This window comes from Lissotriton vulgaris, chromosome 5 (genome assembly GCF_964263255.1).
Source record: "Lissotriton vulgaris chromosome 5, aLisVul1.2, whole genome shotgun sequence".
NCBI lineage: Eukaryota > Metazoa > Chordata > Amphibia > Caudata > Salamandridae > Lissotriton > Lissotriton vulgaris.
In genome coordinates, this window is record NC_141693.1 from 2010960352 (window position 1) to 2010979397 (window position 19046).

A 19046-nucleotide genomic window follows, 5' to 3' on the forward strand; every position below is an offset into this window, starting at 1 on the left:
AGCCCTTAGGGGCCCTCTTTAGTACCCATGCCCTAGGTACCAGGGTACCATTTACTGGGGACTCACAGGGGTGCTAAAGATCTTGCCAATTGGGTTGCGATTAAACTTGTGGTTTGTTTTAGGATAGGAGCACATGCATTGGGTCCTGGTTAGCATGGACACAGTGAACATCAGACGAAAAACATCAGTACCAGTGACAAAAAGTAGGCGTGACCAATGACAAAAATAGGCACTTTCCTACACCACTCACCTGTGGACCAACACTCAATGTGGAAATAAGCAGTCTCGACACTCATCCATGCAACTCACCACGCACCTGTTGACCCTGCTTGGTGTGGAAACATGAGCCTCATTTCTCATCTACATAAGCACCACTCACCTGTGATCCACCATTCAATGTGGAAACAAGGGGCTCAACTACTATATCCACTCACCTATGGGCCACCGGCCCATGTCGAAACCGGGCTCTCACCTTACATGAACCCCACTCACCTGTGGACCACCGCTCAACGTGGAAACAGGGGTCCCATCTCTCATCCACACAATCATTGGTTCTGGGATACCCGTGGCGTTGCATTCCAATGAAACGGGACGGGTAGCCAAGACAACGGCTGGGTCGGTGATGGAGGTGATTTTAGGAGCCACTGCAGAGGAGAAAGAGAGAGACAGAGAAAAGCTGACTCAAGAGGATGGATAGATGTTCCCCCTCTTACTTTGTATGATTGCCAACCCCAGTTGGTCTGTTACACACACCCTGTACCTGAGTAACTTCACAACATCACCTACCATGCACCTGGAGGTTGTACCAAACCTCAGTGCTTCCTGCCGCATTGGTCGCCAGGCAGCGATAGTCCCCCGCGTCAGAGCTGTGGGCACTCTCGATCCGCAGAATCCTTCCATGGTCAGTCAGTTTAATACCCATCGTGGGAGAGAGCTGCTGGAAGCCCCTGTACCAGGACACATCTGAAAAGGACACGCAAATAAAAGTAAGGTTCAACCTGCAGAACATGTGCACGCTCCAGGCAGATCCAAGCATCTCCTCACACCTCGCCAAGGTGCGAACCTTAGATGTCACCTGTCCTGCCTAGTCTTGACACAAGATATGGGCTTCTTCTGTAAGAAACTGCTCTTCACCGAGAAAGAGCGAACGTTCGCTTCTTTTTTGTACGCTTCTCACTTCCTGTTCTCTGTAAAACTATTGCCATGTGATAGCATCAGTAGCCTTACTGTAATATTCACAGTTTTTGCCTTTTTCATACTTGGTGCAGCAGTAACTTCCTGGGGTCAGTCACCATCTGACCTCTGCTGAAGCCCTGGATGGACGAGCGAACACTAGTTTAACAATTAGCCCAGTCTGGCGTTGGCTAATGGCTACTTGGGAGCAGACAGACATGGGTGCTGCACTGAAGCCTACTGACCAGCCCCAGAATGACCTTGATGGAAGTTCTGTGAGCAGTACACTGTGGTGCAACACTGACACCTAGTGGTCAGTCATCAAATGACATAGGCTAACGTCCTGTATTATTACACCAGTGACACCTAGTGACCAAGTCAGTATGGCCTTGTTCAAGTATAATTTGGTTTATTTGTTCGGTGGTCCTCAACACAAATATAAAACAGCAAATACATTCATCTCAATATAAGATGGAGATGAATACCACTATTAAAAATAATCTATATCTAAAGTTGAATTTAAATATTTATCTAAAGCACAAGTCACATCTAAAACGTGCACATCATGTATACATTTATGAGTTTCCAATTGTGAACCTATACCATACTTGAATAAAAACACTTTTTATGTATTGGCGTCTTATTTGAAATAAGAGAGGGCAATCTAGTAATAAATGGACATTATTACTTTTTACACCTATGATACCATAGCACATCCCCTCAGTTCCTCTCTTAACCTCCTTGTCTCGGCTTGTGCATAAAAGAGATTGTGGCCGCCACTAAATTTAAAAATAGCTTGTCCCATTTCTGGATTCGTCAAAAAATAATAATATAAGGGTACACACACACATTTCTATTCATGATGGCATATATAAAAAAAAATTCAAGCATTGGCTTTGTCTTCTGCCCCATAAAGTATTCCCATAGGTTCCCATAGCTTTGAAGGAACTTAATATTGGGGTACAGACGGTCTAACAAATTCTCAGAGGTGGGAGTCAGTGGCACATGAATTAACCAGTGGAAGAGTCCCTTCCTCACCTGGGGGTGGGTTCCCCGATGCCAGGCACTCGAACGATATTGGCCGGTTCTCCATGACCGTCTGATTCATCACTGTGGGCTCAATGTTTGGGGGCACTGCAAAACCAAAGAAAAGCAAGTCAGTGAGAGCTGGGGCCCTGACAGCAGATACAAGCACAGCACTCTGCTGGCTCAGTGCTCACAATATCCCCAGTGAATCAATTATAAAGGAGTGATCTTTGAGCACAGGGTGCATTTGTATAAACCCTTACTAAAGCATCTCTTCAGCACACAGTGCAGTGAGGGCATTCAGCAGCTCTGGGGCAGGCTTCACAGACCTCTAGAGGATCCTCATACTGCTGTGAGAGCTGTCTTTCGCCTTTTAACAGGTTCAATCTGAGAGACTGCAGGCTGCAGGATTGCCAGCAGTGCACCACCTATGTCTGTGGATATGAGAAACATGTGAAACCTGCTGAGCCTCATGTGCAGCCTGAATTCTGTGTGTAGAGGCCAGCCGGTATCACACACAGATCCAACTCCATAGGCGAGGTTCCACACCGTCTGTTGTCCACTACCCGAGCTCTGGAAACACAGCCGCCCACCCACAGACCGAGGCTCTGCGTTACACATACCCTCACCTCCACAGCTCAGGCTCCATGCACTGCCTCCTCTGCATGAAACTTGCTCCAGCATCACACAACCTTCACATCCTGTACCGAACCCCAGCTCTGTGCAGCCCCTCCCTCAATGGACAGAGGTCCACCACCGCACAGCGCCTCTCCAAGGTCATCCAACCACAAAGCTCCCTCCCTTTGCCACAACCAGGGCGCTCCAGCATTTCCCTTACCAAGCACCTTCAGGGTCTGCTCCCACTTTGCTTCGCCAGCGGCATTGGTTGCCACACAGGAGTACACCCCCTCATCCATTACGCCAGCTGCTGCGATCTGCAGAGGTAAAGAACATCTTGGAGTGAGCCCGATCAACCCGCTTATGATATAGACACGAGAACTACGCATGACAAGAGCAAACATGCAAACACACAGCTTCTGTTATGCACCTTGCACACAAGGCAGGACACTTAACAGGGCTGGCAGACTGAAACAGGCAGAAACCTTGCTGGCTTTTGCCGGGGTGTTGTGTTTGTACCCCCCAGAGCAGCTCAGTGTCACAAGCCTGCATGGTTGGTCTTAAAGTTGCCGCTCTTACCTGAAGCGTGGCACCTGAAAATTGCAAGGGCGATCCATCCTTCCACCAGCTCAGAGCGGGAGACGGGGTACCATAGGCCGTGCACTCAAGGGTCACAGGCTGGCGGAATAAGACAGAGACACTGTCTCCTCCTACGATGGTCACTGATGGTGGCTCTGTAGAGAGAACAAGAAGGGAATACGCATGTGAGAGGTCACATCGAGGCAGAGCAAGGTTTATCGAGGAAGAGCTGCCTCTGATGTACATTGCAGAGGGAGGCAGAGCGCTGCCTCTTAGTCATCCTCACAGCAACTCAAGTGCTCACTCAGAACCACTTAGTCCATCGGACACATACAAGCTAAAATAATTCAATACCAGACATTTGCTGATTCGTAAGTATTTGTTTCAGGAAGTTTATGGCAAAGTAAGCATGGCACATCCAGCCAGTTTTCTGGAAACTCCTGGCTAGGTGGGTATTTTTCATTAATCATTCATCCAGCCAGTGAATACCCATATTAGGGTCCCAAATAACATATTATTTACATGTTGAAACCACAATCAGCTTACACATATTTTTTTCAGAAAATCTGTTATCTCTTCATTTTGTACTCTCTACAAGCCCAGAAAAAAGTTATAACCAGCCTGTTCTTCATGATAAACGCTAATAGCTGTCTCTAAAAACAATGATAAACCCCAAATATTCATGACCGAAATACACTGAGAAGCAAGAATGGAGGACAGAACAGCCACTTTCTGCAGAAACAGGGAACGGTCATGGGAATAATGTTTTCTCCACAATGTGACAGACAAGCCTGTTCATGAAAAGGGCTTCAGTTTGCACGAAGAAGAAGCATTGTCAGCGATACTACGTTCCGCTCAAGATGATCCCAAATGTGGAAATACTTGATGAAAAATGCAATTGTTCATTGCTCACAGACTTCATAGAGGAACCAAATAATCTGGAGCATTCACTTTAAAAATGAAGGCTCATTGCTACGAGATCCCCAAACAGATTGAAACCGCTGCTAGGGGAAGCCCACTTGACACAGGGGTAGCTCAAAAGAACAGAAAGAACTCATCTGCATCGTAGCCACATTCAGTGCACTGGTATCCTGCTCTAGATATTCTGTAAACAAACACTGATGCAGTTCTTCAGGCTTGGTGACGAATCGATATGAACAAAAATGAACCATGGAAGGGTGGGCATCTGCGTTTTAGAGGTAGACTTCAATGCGCCCTCACATCCGCTCTCTCCCACATGCGCACTACTCAGTCGCTGACAGTGTGAGAGCGCGACGATGGTATGTGCAGGAGGACACTCCTCCAGGTGCAGCTTCAACGTGGCGGAAATACTAAGCGTCCAGCACAGCGCATAAACAGGCTGAAACACAGAGAGCCCGAGTGGTGCAATGCATATGGACCTCACCCTGGGGAGAGCCGAACATCCTCTTCTCATATGCTTGGGGAAGAGGGGCTAGATAGGAGTGGCGTATCACCCCATGAGAGCATGCATCAATCTCTGTACGTCTCGACAGTTGGTAATTGTGCCTGGGAGCTTTGAGGTGACTGAGTGGTCACAGTATCGCTGCGTAATCTTCATTGAATGGACACTGGACCCAGAATGCTGCTGCAGCAGACAAAGTGCAATCGCTCGCTTCACGGCCACTGTACTGATCAAGGGAAATGCGCAAACACTTGTGTTAAGTCATCGTTCACAATTTAGAAAAAAAGTCCCTGAAACAGAAACGAAAGTGGAAAAGTGGAAGCTACAAGTAACGGGTGCCTGCTCCATGGAAGGAAACAAACAACGTAAAGGAGGGACAAATAGGACCAAATAACCACTTAGAAGCAAGGATTTTTAAAGATAACTGAAACCAAACAAATGAAAAGTAGTGGGTTGGCTGCAAGCCTACAAAATACATACAGCATGTCTCGACCTAAAAAGGACAAGAGATCAGGTGCAGTAAACATTTTAAAAAGCAGAACATTTGGCTGACTTTCTAATTTCCAGTCACTGTGAAATTAAGATCACAAGTGTGGATTCACAACAAATATCTTTAGGATAACTGTAAACAGCTAGCAAGTTTTGTGGCAAGACACGATTCAAGAGAGTTAAGAAATGTACCATACGGAGGCGATAGAGAGCGGGGCAAAGGAGACTAGAGTCATGGAGGATAACAGTTTCAAGTGTATTAATTAATTAATTAATTGTGGGTTTGTAATGCGCTAGAATCGACTCCCGAAGGAGTATCTCTGCGCAGTAGACCGCTGGGGAACCCGTCCTGGCTTTCCCTGTGAGATGGTCCCTACTGGGTATCTCCAAGGTGAAACCAGGCATCCCCGGCGTATGTGGGGGGCCGTTGTGGAGATGAGGCAAGTTAATGCCCAGAGTTGCCGAGTGTGATCCCTGGTTAGAGTAGGCACCGAGATGAGAATTATCGAGTCCCCTGACCCTGGTCCACGACCCTGCCGCGTCGGGAATTGAACCCTGGTCCCGGGCCGTCCTCTGCTCTCGGGTCTGCCGCCTCTAACCAGTGATCCACACCACTCCACAATAGTATATATGTATAGTCTGAAATATGCTGACATAGACACCTGAAGACTGGGCCTTGACTTCCACCTCAGAAATGGCAGAGCTCCATGAAGGGTTAGTGGATGCTGAAGACTGAATCTAGCAACATCAACTGCTTTGACTCCCTCACTTGACGTTACAGTCGCACTAGTAGTTCTGCTCACACACCTTTGTCCTTTATCCCCTCAATCACTTGCCTCGGTTTCCTTCTCCAACTTCTTTCTATTGATCCCTCTATTTGTTTTTGGACAGATCTTGGTAGTTTGACTTTGCTACTGTGTTTTTTTTACTTTGCTCTGGTTCTCCTCTGGGATTTGGCTTAGTCAACTAGATCCTGTTTTTGACTTGGCTTTAGATTTCCTCTTTTTGATTTTGGGGTCTACAATTCAGCTTTCTGGTTGAGGGAAGCATGACTTGTCTTAATTTCCCAGAATAGTTTCTGGGTTTGCCTGGAGGCTAGTTATAGTGAGTCATATTGCGTCTCTAAGATACGGTGCTATTTCAGAGAGCCCCAACGGTCTTCTACCAACCATCCTGCTGGAAAAGGAGTGTGGTTCTCCCTCTCTAATCCTTCACCCCTTCTTATCCTTTTGTGAATCAATCCTCTCTACTTTCCTGGTGTATGATACAAGAAGTAGGATCACCTAGAAGCGGAGAAGGCCGAATTAACCTCACTCTCCTCCAGCATGAACTTTAAGGGTCGTGAGGCCAGGATCTGAGGAATGGTCTGGCATATTCTAGAGCAGACACTGAACCCAAGCCAATGGTGATCTGAAATGTTCCTCTGTCACCTCGAAGGCTGCGTAGGACGCCCTGGGAGGACAGATTAAGTGGGAAACAGAGGGGCGGGGAGAGGTGGTCCTGTGCCTCAATGGGCCAATATGATGTGGCTAGTCCTCGTGCCATACTGGGGAGGCATGATGGGAAAGAAGAGAAGGGCTTTACATTTGCACATGGGGGGAGTGCAAATGTACGTGTTCAGAACGAACAATGCACAAACAAAGTTTAAAGTCTAAAGAGTGACTCAAATAAGACAACAAAACAGGATGCCGCTCTCAGGTATGCGAATCCAAATGAATCACTCCAAGCAGAATGTTCTTATTTCCCAAATGTGATAGAAAAGCAGTTAAGACCCGCTCTGAACCGCGAATACTGTGTATATATGAGAACATGAATTGTTACACCTTACTGCAGAGAGGCGATAATATAAGAAAGAACGCATGGGCTTGGATGATCACATAACAAACTCTGTCCGAAGGTCCATGACATGGCCTCCCTTTAAGGGTGTGTGCCTGTCATGCCAGCCCCTGCATATTTGCCACTGTCCCAAAATGGAAATAACAAAACACAAGGCCTGTTGCCATCAGAGTCTTCCTCGCTCTTCCAGGAGTTTGGAAAAGAGGAGAAGTAGATACAATGTTCCTATCCACAGATGTGAAGATAATTGTGTGTCATGAACTGACACTGTCCTCTTGTGGGATTGGGAACCTTGACTTGTTTGCCCAGAGCAGAAGGTAACTGTTGGACTCGGTCCTTTTTGGCAGGTTCACCCCGAAACTTTTTGCTTTTTCCTAGCCTGTTTTTGTGACCTAGTGTTGGTGATTTTAGGCCTCTGCGCACTTTTTCACTGTGCTACAGTGTAAAGTGCGTGAGCTCTCTGTGTATGTGTGGTGAGGGACCTGCCCTCCCGTAGGAATGCATGGGGAATATGTATGACCATGGTAGTTCCTGATGTGTGGGGAGTGCAGGGTCGAGTTTGGTATGTACGAACTCGTGAGATTGAATGCTGCGCAATGATATATACGGCATGATTCTGTCTAGTGTAGAAGTGCCACTTCTAGAAGTTGGCATATTTGTGTAATTTGTGCCTGGCGTGTGATTGGCTGGTGCCTGGCTCCAGGAGGGTGCCTGGTTCTGCTTGTGGATTGACTGTCTGGTTTGAGGGTGACAGGGGCTGGGGAGCCCCCAGGAGATTGTCTGAGTCAGCCCTTGGTTGAATGACTGCATCTGCCACTAGAGGGGTGGGAGGAGATAGCACCTGGGAGTGAATGGGGCTGGGTTTTCCCCACACAATGCTGGCTCCACCCCCTGTGGTGCATCTGATGTCCCTAGCCTGGCCTGTGAAAGAAGTTCCCTATAACCAGTTGTGGCTGGTTCTCACACTGCCTGCACCCTGCTAGACAAAGGATTTCTCTGTATAAAAAGGGGCTGTGTCCCCTTACAAAATGTTCTTATTCCCAACTTGAATCCTGCCAGCGGCGTGCTGCTGCTTGGGCCCAGGAGAAGGCTTGCCTCCCTGGGCCCTGCCCAGCCCCTGGATACCTGATGGACTTGTACTGGACCCATGAAGGACTTTTTGCTGGACCTTTGTTGCCCTAGCGCTGGGAGCGCTTCTTGGGGGTCTGCCTGATGCCACAGCGCTTGGGAGTGCTTTATTTATGCTTCTAGCGCTTGGGAGCACTTCATGTGCTGCCTGTGCCCCTATAGCGCTTGAGAGAGCTGTATTTCACTTATAACGCTGAGAGCGCTTTATTTTGCCCCCAAGCGCTTAGTAGCGCTTTTATTTTTATTATCGAGAGTGCCCACCCCTCATGTTGTGCCCTCGAGTGGAATCACCGCCGCCAGCCCAGAGATCGTGTGAGGGGGCACTGTGCCTGCCTCCCTGCCCAGGGCCGCGCTGCTATTGGCGGCCCTGCGAGACAGGAAGCCAGGCAGATTCTGTGGTGACGTGGGCGGGCCTGACTGAAGGAACTTCCCCTTACCTTGCCCGGGAGAAGCCCTGGCTACGTTGCGGGTCTCCCATGCGATGGAGGGAGACCAGAGATGTGCCCGGGGTGTTGCGGCCTGTAGCGGGGCTCCCCTGTGCTGAGGGAGCCCCGCAGGAGATGAGAAGGAGCTGAGCAGTAGCGGGGGGGCGCGGGGCACATTGCCGGTGCCCGCCCCCGCCGCCGTGAAAAACCCGGGTGCAGCAAAGCTGAGGTCGTCTTTGGGGGGTGCGAGGCTCCCGGGAGTCCAGGGGAGCCCCGCCTTCGCCTGCAAGGAAGAGACCTAGCAGCCCTCCCCTCCCCCAGGAAAACTCCGGTGAGTGGAGCTCGTGAGGGACATGGGCTGGTCTAAGTGGTTGCAAGGGGGTAGGAGGCAGCCTTCGAGCGGCCCCGTGGCAGCTCCTCCATCTTCGTATTGATGTATCTTAGAGCCCGTAGGCCCTAACAAAGGCCCGGGGGATTGTGCCTTTAGGGCGGCCCCAGATGGTAGTGTGCCGCCCCACCAGTGACGATATGTTTAGAGCCCAGAGGGGCTCAGGGGGCATTTTCTTGATCACGAGTCCCCAGAGGGGGAAATCCAATGCTTGGGGACAATTTATTTACAGAGCCCCGTGTGGCTCTAGCCTGCGCATGTTTTTCTTGAGAGCCTTGGTGGCTCCAACGGGGCCTAGTTGATACCAGAGCCTGTGTGGCTCCAACATGTGGCGCAATTTATTTGAAGTGCTACTGAGAGACCATGCTGCAGTTTTGTTACTTCCCAGCTGCCCAGCAATTAGTGGGCAGCTGCACTGTTTAGGCGCTTGGGATTGTCCTCAGCCGCCCAGCAATTAGTGGGTAGTTGCAACGTTTAGGTTTTGCGCCAGTGGCGCACCCCTGACTGGCGCTGCATGGCAGCGCGACCTGACATTCTGGACACAGGGCTCTTTAGTCCCTTTATTGAATGGCCAGTTGGCCTGGGGGGCTTATAGGTGAATAGGGCGCAAGGCCCTAAGGTGATTTTGCGCAATGTGGTTACCTGCTATGTTTATGATGGTAATTGCCTAATGTGAGTTTTGCGCAATGTGATGTGGTGCTAGGAAATGTAATGCATTTAATATGATTACGCACCTTGATCTTACACCTCTGAATGTTTTTAGGCATCGTGTGTTTTTGCGCTACTGAGTTGTGTTCTGGCACCTCTGAATGTTTTTAGGCATCATGTGTCTTCCTTGTTCTACACCGCTGAATGTATGTTTTATGCATCATGTGTTCTTCCTTCCCTACACCTCTGAATGTTGTGATGCATCATGTGTAATGTGTTCTTGCTGATACCCCTAATTGTATTGTGATACTTAGGTGGTTGTTCTTTCTAGAACAGGTGGTCCTAGTGAGGTCCTGGTTCCCTGCGTGACATTCTCCTAAGGTGGTTAGGGTTGAGTAGGTGGTACTTACCTGTTACCAGTGGTTACTGGTTGTGTGCTATATTTGCTAATTTGTACTACAGTGATTTTATATCCTATATTCTATGTTCTAGAAGTGCTATTTCTACTAAGTGCTGATTCTGACTGTGGCCCACGTGGCCCTGTCCTGGTGTAAATAATCCCTTGTGAATATTGCCCGTGCCAATTCTTATCTTATCTTATCTTAAGGGAATTTTATAAAGCGCTCTGTCACCGTAAGTTTCCTGGCGCTGAGTGGTGCTGAGGGATGTAGAAGAGGGGAGCTAGTCAGACTGTGTAAAGAGATTGGTTTTCAGGAGTTTTCTGAATTCCAGCAGGGAATTGGAAGATTTAAGCAGTAACAGTAACTGGTTCCATAGTTTGGGAGCCAGATGAGCAAATCTGCAGCCACCGTATTTTTTAAGTTTGATTGGAAGGACAGACAAGAGTTGACGATGAGAGGACCGTAGGTTACGTGCCGGACGGTAAGGAGTCACAAGGGATCTGAGGAAAGCGGGATAAGTACCAGTCACCGCTTTGTAAGTCAGGCAGCCGATCTTGAATGCGGCTCTCTGTTCAACCGGCAACCAGTGGTTTTGCGGACTGCCACTTCGGGATTTTGTGGGCCAGTCTGGCTGCCTGGTTCTGCACAACTTGCAGCCTATGAAGAAGATATTTCGGTAGGCCATGATACAAGGAGTTGGAAAAATCCAGGCGGGAGAGCACTAGGGCAATCAGGACTTGTATCAGGGCCTCAGGCGAGAGGAGGTAGGAAACTTACCTAATTCTCCGAAGCTGAAACATGCAGGATGATATGACTGCACCCACCTGAGGCTTGAGGGAGAGCTCTGTATCTATGATGATCCCCAGGCTCTTTGCTGACTTAGCCGGGGTGGCCGGGGATCCCAGCTCTGCAGGCCAGAACTGTGGGCCCCAGTAGGTGGAACTGTTGCCCGGAAGAATTAGCTCAGGCTTCCCTGGGTTCAGCTTGAGCTGATTGAGGTTCATCCATTGCTGGATATGTAGCATGACCGCCTGACAATCCAGAGCTGCGTTAGGGGTATTAAGAGGGAAGATGATTTGCAGGTCGTCTGCGTAATTGAAGACGGTAATGTCCCAGCTCTTCAAAGAATGGATGAGCGGGCGAAGATAAAGATTGAAAAGCAGGGGAGACAGAGAGGAACCCTGAGGCACTCCACAGAAGGATGGTTCCCTGGTAGCCGTGAAAGGACCCAGGTGAACAGCCTGGGTTCTACCTGTCAAGAAAGATTTGATCCAGGCCAGGGCCAGGTCCCGGATGCCGGCTTGCTCGACACGGTGGAGAAGGATGTTATGGTCCACCGTGTCGAACGCTGCCGACAGATCTAATAGGACCAGAGCCTGAGGAGACCCTTTATCGGCATTGCTCCTGAGAGAGTCCATGACCGCTAAGATCACAGCCTCGGTAGAGTGGGCAGGTCTAAAACCGGCTTGATTGGGTTCAAGGTAGCCGGAGCACTCGACGAACTGAGAGAGGCAACTGGTGACATGTGCTTCCAAGATTTTGGAAAGATAAGGCAGGAGAGAAATAGGCCGATAGTTGGCAAGGTCCTCCGGATCAGCTCCAGGTTTTTTCAACAATGGTACCAAGGCAGCCTCCTTAAAGGAGTTAGGTATTGTGCCGGACTCAAGAGAGGTGTTTAAAATTGGCAGGATGCAGTTCGGCAGAGCCAGGCAGATATCCCTGAAGACGGAGGGAGGACAGCAGTCGTTTGGGGAGCCGGATTTGACTTGAGAGGCAAGTTTGGAAAGGGAGGGAGAGTCAAGGAGGGGAAAGTGTGATAGTGAACATGGGTTTCCAAGGGAGGGGGCAGGTGAGGCGGCAGAAGGGGCAGGGGGGAGAGTGATCTTGATCTTAATGATCTTTTCAGTAAAAAAGCTGTTTAAAGCATCACAAGATTGTTCAGTGGGGACCTGGGAAGGGAGGGTTCTGGCATCAGACGTCAGCTCGCCCATGATTCTGAATATTTCCTTAGACTTGTTGGGGGCAGCGGAGATTCTTTCGGAGAAGTATGAAGATTTCGCTGCTGTGATTGCGCGTTTGTATATTTTGCGTGCCCCTACGTATGCTTCTCTGTCGAGCGGTGAGTTGAAACGTTTCCACCTGCGTTCCATCTCACGCAGTTTAAGCTGCTGGGATTTCAGGGAGGTATTAAACCACCTGTGAGATTTGCTATGGCGAGAACGGGGAAATCTGGAGAGAGGGGCGTGGAGATCACTGGCCTTTGTGATATTTGGATATTTGGATATTTGGAGGGGTATTTATAGAGCGCAGCGTTCGCTCCGGAAGGAGCATCATGGCGCTGAAAGTCCTTGAATCCAGGTCGCAGAGTGGTAGGGGGGAGGCTAGATGGAAGCTTTGGTCCAATCGTCGGGAAGATTGAAAATCCATGTTTTGAGACGTTTTCTAAAAGGCTTCTCAAGTGTCTGAAGTCTTAGGTGTCTGGGCATGCTGTTCCAGGCTTTAATAGCCAGGGTGCTAAGGGTTTTTCCGCCTTTAGACTTCAGGTTGAACTTGGTGGAGGTCATGAAATTTTCTTGGGACGATCGAAGGGAACGACTCGGGTTGTAGTGAGGGAAGCGTCTGGTGAGATAGATGGGACCTGTTTTGTTAAAGGCTCGAAAGGCAACAGTGAGAATCTTGAAGAGTATTCTCTTGTGCAGGGGAAGCCAATGTAAGGTCTTTAGGGCTGCGGAGATTGAGGATTTACGAGGTAATTTTAGGACAAGGCGGGCGGCAGTGTGTAAAACACTTTGGAGTTTGGAGAGCTGGATCCAGCTGGAGAAGTCGTCTTCCAAAACCTGGACAGTCGCGTTACTGTGCAATGGAGGTTGAGTGTCAGCCAAGGAAGACAGAAAGCCCTGCGAATCGAGGGTACCCCATTTGCGAGCGACCCTACCTGCTACGGTAGGAGCTTTGACACGTCCCCTGACTGTGATCGCTGTGTCGATTAAGTGATGGTCCGACCAAACACAGGGGGTGACCACAGGACAGGAGAGCGTGAGGTTATAGGTCCAGATGTGATCTAATATGTGGCCCCTAATGTGAGTGGGGGGGGGAGACGAGTTGACTCATGTTGAAATTAGAGAGGACTTCGAACAGCTCTGCAGCGTGGGGGCCGGCATCGCTATCGTTTTACCAATAGTTAAAATCGCCAAAGATAGCGAGTCGGGCAGATGAGGTGATCAGATTGGCTAATTGTTCGCTAAAGGTGGCAGGGAACAGAGGCATGGAGGATGGGGGACGATAGAGGACAATGAGAGTGAGAGCTCCCTCTCCTGTTTCGAGACTGATGATAAGGTTATCTACATCAATAAGGGTGAGGGAAGATGTAGAAATAAATTTAAGCTCCTTCCGTATGACAGCTGCCACCCCTCCCACCAGCACGGACAGGGGTACGATTGATGTTAAGCATATAGTAATCAGGGGGTAGTGCTGCCAGAATATCGGGGAGGGAGTCATCAGTTAGCCACGTTTCAGTGATTAGGAGAATATCAAGGCATTCCTCGGTGAGTAAGATGAAAAGATCAACATGATGTTTTACGAAGGAACGTGTGTTCAAGTATAAAACACGTATGCACGAATCTTTATTATCCGAGAATGCTAGAGGATGGGTGATGGGGTGAGGGGGGAAGGCTGAACGTGCGATGCCCAGTAACGAGATGCGATCCAGACAGGCAGGGGATAAGGTGCAGTGTGTGGATTGTAAATTTCTCAGGGCAGAAGGAGAATAAGTAACAGATGCCCTGGCCCCTGGGCCCGGTCGGCCGCGGACGGGCGCAGACGGGCAGGACTCTGGCATGACTCCGGCGCGGTTCAGGTGCGCCCGCAGTGCGCGTCCGCTGCGCGGAGGGGTGGACATCTCCTTTTATACGCAACTAGAGCGCGCTGAAACCCACCCACACACAAGATGGCCGCTACAATTCAGTGCCCGGGACCAACTCCACAGCGTCAATACTCGGCTGGGAGTGGCCCAGGGCAGCGGGAAAGAGGGTAAACGGAGTCAGTGAATCAAGCTTCTTAGATCAAGCTAATTTAGGTAGTGTAACGAATAAGTCAGAAAATCGCCAATTTTTGCAGTTATTTTAAGTTTTAAAAGCAAGTAAAATCAGTCAATGCAGCACAAAGTAACACAGCCTCCCGGCTTCCGCCTCAGGAGGGACTCAGACACTCACAACAATCGAGCGCCTGGCCAATAGGGACCCCTTTTATGCACAACTAGAGCGTGCTGAAACCCACCCACACACAAGATGGCCGCCGCAATTCAGTGCCCGGGACCAACTCCACAGCGTCAATACTCGGCTGGGAGTGGCCCAGGGCAGCGGGAAAGAGGGGAAACGGAGTCAGCGAATCAAGCTTCTTAGATCAAGCTAAATTAGGTAGTGTTACGAATAAGTCGGAAAATCGCTGATTTTTGCAGTTATTTTAAGTTTTAAAAGCAAGTAAAATCAGTCAATGCAGCACAAAGTAACACAGCCTCCCGGCTTCCGCCTCAGGAGGGCCTCAGACACTCACAACAATCACAACAATTGGCACAATGTATATTGTGTGATTACTATTTGATGTGTTTTGACAATGCAGAAGTTATTTTTATATAACCTTGTGTGGAGTTCCTTTTGTGGTGTGCCTAGGATGTTGTTGCTGTTGTGTGCGTGCGCAAATGCTTTACAAATTGCCTCCAGGGTAGGCCTGTCTGCTCGTGCCAAGCTACCAAGGGGGTGAGCAGGGGTTATCTTGGCGTGTGACTCCCTTGCCCTGACTAGAATGGTGGTTTCTGCCTAGCTTTGGCGTCAACCTTAGCCAACCAGAAATAGCCAGTTCTAACAGTAACCAAGTTGTGTGGGGCTATGAGATGAAAAAGCCAAAGAACGCAGTAATTATAATCATTTTCATTAATTCCGCACCATGAATTGAAGGTGAAATTATTTTTGCTGCGAGGCATATATTTGTAAAGTTGTATAGACCCAGGTCAGAGGCTCTTTGAGGAGATGGACTGCTGAATGCCAGTCAACCTACAGGATGCCCACATCCCTGATGATAACGATCGCTCCATCGCTGGACCAGGAACGTTTCAGCAAAGTTCTCTAAACTCAATGAACATTTAAAGATGGGAAACATCCATTACAATGCAGCATTGCATCGCCCTGCTTTTACAACCCAACTGTTACAACGGACCTGCCTTTACATCCCATGCCATTATAACGCACGCTGTTACAACACATGTCACTACAACGCATGTCATTGCAACACATAATAAGATAAGTAATGGAGATTTTTTAGTTTTAGGGTGGGTATGGATTTTGGGGTGGGTGGGAATAGTAATTTTTACCCCTATATTATCCAACACTTTCCCTACTGTTGCACTCACTGGAGTGGGAAGAGTAATTTTTACTCCTACGTTATCCAATACTTATCATACTATTGCCCTAAAAGTATTATGCGTTGTAATGGTGTGCATTGTAATGGTATGCGTTGTAATGGAATGTGTTGTAATAGTAGTTTCTAAAAATGCGTTGTAATGGGATGCATTGTAAAATCTTGCGATGTAATGGTAGTTGCAATGTTAAAACCATGTTGTAAAAGCATGCATTGTAATTGTTTGCGTTGTAACGTCTATATTCTTTATACAATGTTTTTGCACCGCCTTATCTTTCCGCACTGCTCTCAAACTGTTATACACAAGAGGATCCATATGGATTCTATATGAGATGGATCGAAGTTAGTTTCTATATATTGTAAGCCAATAGGATACTGGCATGTGTCATTCGAGCCAATAGTATGGCCGGGAGTTTCTGAAGATATTAAATAGTCATGGAGTGGTACTTAAAGCAGGAATGCCTCACTCAAAATAAATATATAAATAGGTGCTAAGTCACCTATGCTGCCCTTAAGTAGGTTACGGAGTGGCTGTTTTGGGCATTATAAATACATTAAATTTGTCCTCTTTGACGTCACCTTATTAGGCTAATTGGTACTAAAAGAAGACTGGTTGTAAACTTCAACCCCCTGTGAAGTCAGGGGGACACCTAACCATGGCAAAGTCTTTAAAGTCCAGAGGGAAGTTCGGAAGCCTGAGAGGTTCCTGGTACGGTTTCCATCCTTGCGGACGCACATGTCCTGCTTGGACTCTCACAAAAGGGGTGCCTTTTGTCTGGGGTGAGTTACTGATTGACAAGGGTTAGTTAGACTGTAAGTGTCAGATGTGTCTAAACAGGAAGTCAAAAACTGAAGGATAAAGTACTCAAGATCATATCTTGAATGTTTAGATCACCAGGATAACATTTTCTAAGGGTACGAGAGAACTTATCACCACAACACATTCTCCTACTCTAGATCCCTGGTTCTCGCGTTAGGATCTCCGCCGACAGATCAGCTTTTTACCTTGTACAAGTAGATCCACCTCTGCAGCGTCTTCCCCGGCTTCACTCTCGGCCTTGCACGCGTAGCGCCCCGCGTGGCTCAGCTGCACCAGTGGTACCAGAAGGACAGAGCTGTCTCCAGAGACGTCCACCATGTCCTGCTCTTGGAAGAGGTGTCCATCTTTAAGCCACCTTTGGGGAAGAGACAAGGAAGAGGTTGAAGGGGGGAATCAAATTTGCCACAAACACAGTCAGAGGGGACGAGGGCTCTGTGTATAGTTGTGCAATATAAGAGACGCGTACAATGCCAACACGGAGCTCACCTCTGTGTGCAAGGGTCTGCAGTGTGACAAACCACCAACAGAGGGCATCAAAGCAGATGGAATACAAGTGAGCCCAGCAGTATGTGTAAAACATTTACTACCAAACATTTACACAACCACAGAGAACCCCCAGCACTGTAAGGGGAACAGAAACTGCAAAATCCCTCTCAGGAATATGTTCAATGTACAAATTGTTAACAAACTGTATAATTAAACATTTAAACAAGATTGCACTGAATTCCTCTTGGCTATATCAATGCAACAAAGAGCTCAACAATTCCGAAGTTTCATCGATAACTTTACTTAATTTGCCTTATATCAGGGCGGTCAGCGGGGAGCCCTCTGTGCTAGGACCTGCCCTGTTATCTCCCATCTGTAGGGTTAAAAGGTAAGAACAGCGTCTTATATTATTCAATTGTATCCACCTGTAGGGGGCAGCAGTGGGGAAGTCCTCGTAAAGTGATCTACTGGGCTACTTTTCACCTGTAAACTACAATGTATGCATTGCTTTCACACTGCCATCGTATATTCTAGTGTTATATTGTTATTGTTGCAATATATATGCACATTTATGGGATCTAGTAACTCATTAGTTGTTTAGCTCTATTCTAGCCTGTATTTTATATGCGGCAAGCTGCACATATCTCACCTTTATCCCCATCATTCGCTGTCCGCTTCCGCATTTACTTATTTCTTATTGGGTTTTCATTGTAAGCTACGTCACGATTTTGCACTGATTATTACTACCTCATCCAACTCTCTCTGGCAAACTGCGCCCAGCCACTCACTAATGTCCTCCTTGGCCCTGTAACCAGCGGCTGACAGCGTGTACTATCGCCCTAGTTCAGACACCTAACACCACAGCCTTTCTAAAATGGAGCTCAACGGCAAGCACACTTTTAGAATCAAATACCCCTCCACCCCTCTCTCCAAAAGTGCCACTAAACGTTTCAAACACAACTTCCTGAGGGCGCACCCGGAAACACCCTTTGCTGACACCTACTTCTCATCGGGCAATGGAGCCCTGAATACTGATTTCATCTTCCACACCTCACGCAGAGCCCAATGGAGAAAAACTTTCCTATCTCTACTCACAGTCTCCATCACCAAGAAAACAGCCCATGGCTCAACTCTCACCATCACACCTTCCCACCTCTTCCCTGGCAGGTCTACCATTACAATCTACAATACCGGGATTGTCCTGATCCAAGCCACGGACAAGAACCTGGAACTACTAGACAACCTGTTCCCCAAGTTCAAAGAGCACCTCTCCAAACTACGGACCCGAACCCAGAAGTCCGCCAGCACTATCCCCCCTGACTTCGTAGCCACCACCTACTACACCTCTACCACCAGTACCCCAGTAAATGGCCCACCTGCTGTTAACGCACGCCACTCCCCAAGGACAGTCACGAACATCCCCACCGCACATACTAGTAGCCCCTCCAACATGACACTTCTTATCCCCACACACACCCCCTCCATCCCTCTCCCCTCGGACAGATCATCCCCCACCCACAACACTCCACCATTTGAACAAGCCACCGCCCAAAGTTTATCCACCCCCTCCCATCTCCCCCTCGACAGACACCTCTCTCTCCCCATCTCTCTCTCCTCTCCCACCCACGTGTCTCTCACACCCGACACAACAACTCCCACCCACAACACGCCTACATCTGCACACACCATCATTCGGAGTTTATCCACCCAACCACCCCATCCCCCCCATGGCAGACACCTCTCCTTTCCCCGCTCCCTCCCCACTCCCACTCATAACGTCATCCCCCTCCCAACACAAGATACAGAACATACCTCCTCACTTACCCTATCACCCCCCTCTCTCCCACCTCCTATTCTTAGCCCTCACTACCCTTCTGTCTCCCCCACTGTCTTTAATCTTCACTCACTCTTCTACTCACCTGTACCGTCTCCCACTGAAGTCACTATCTATGCTTGCCACCCTTCGCCTGCCTCACCTTCACCACTCACACCCCTCGCCCACAAACACGTCCACACCTTGAATACCATCCCACCCATTAGCACCGCGGAACACCTCATCAACCCTCCTGACTTGACCTTATCCACACTCCAACAAGTCAAGGAGGAAATTTTACTAATCAAAAAAGACATCCACGCAATCAAAGACCTTCTCTCCTCACAGCCCAGTCAACCTCCCACCATCCCATTACCTTAC

At 48.6% G+C, this 19046-nt stretch overlaps 1 protein-coding gene across 1 annotated transcript in view; it reads right to left on the bottom strand.

The window, feature by feature from the left end:
* Positions 1–19046, bottom strand: part of HMCN2 (hemicentin 2) — a 563480-nt gene that overhangs the window by 197437 nt on the left and 346997 nt on the right. Inside the window, exons 34-39 of the mRNA XM_086924818.1 lie at positions 16552–16721; positions 3397–3551; positions 3038–3134; positions 2212–2307; positions 787–963; positions 493–644 (exon numbers count right to left, since the gene is read on the bottom strand). Of these exons, the coding sequence (XP_086780944.1) occupies positions 493–644; positions 787–963; positions 2212–2307; positions 3038–3134; positions 3397–3551; positions 16552–16721 (847 nt within the window). The remainder of the gene's footprint in view (positions 1–492; positions 645–786; positions 964–2211; positions 2308–3037; positions 3135–3396; positions 3552–16551; positions 16722–19046) is intronic.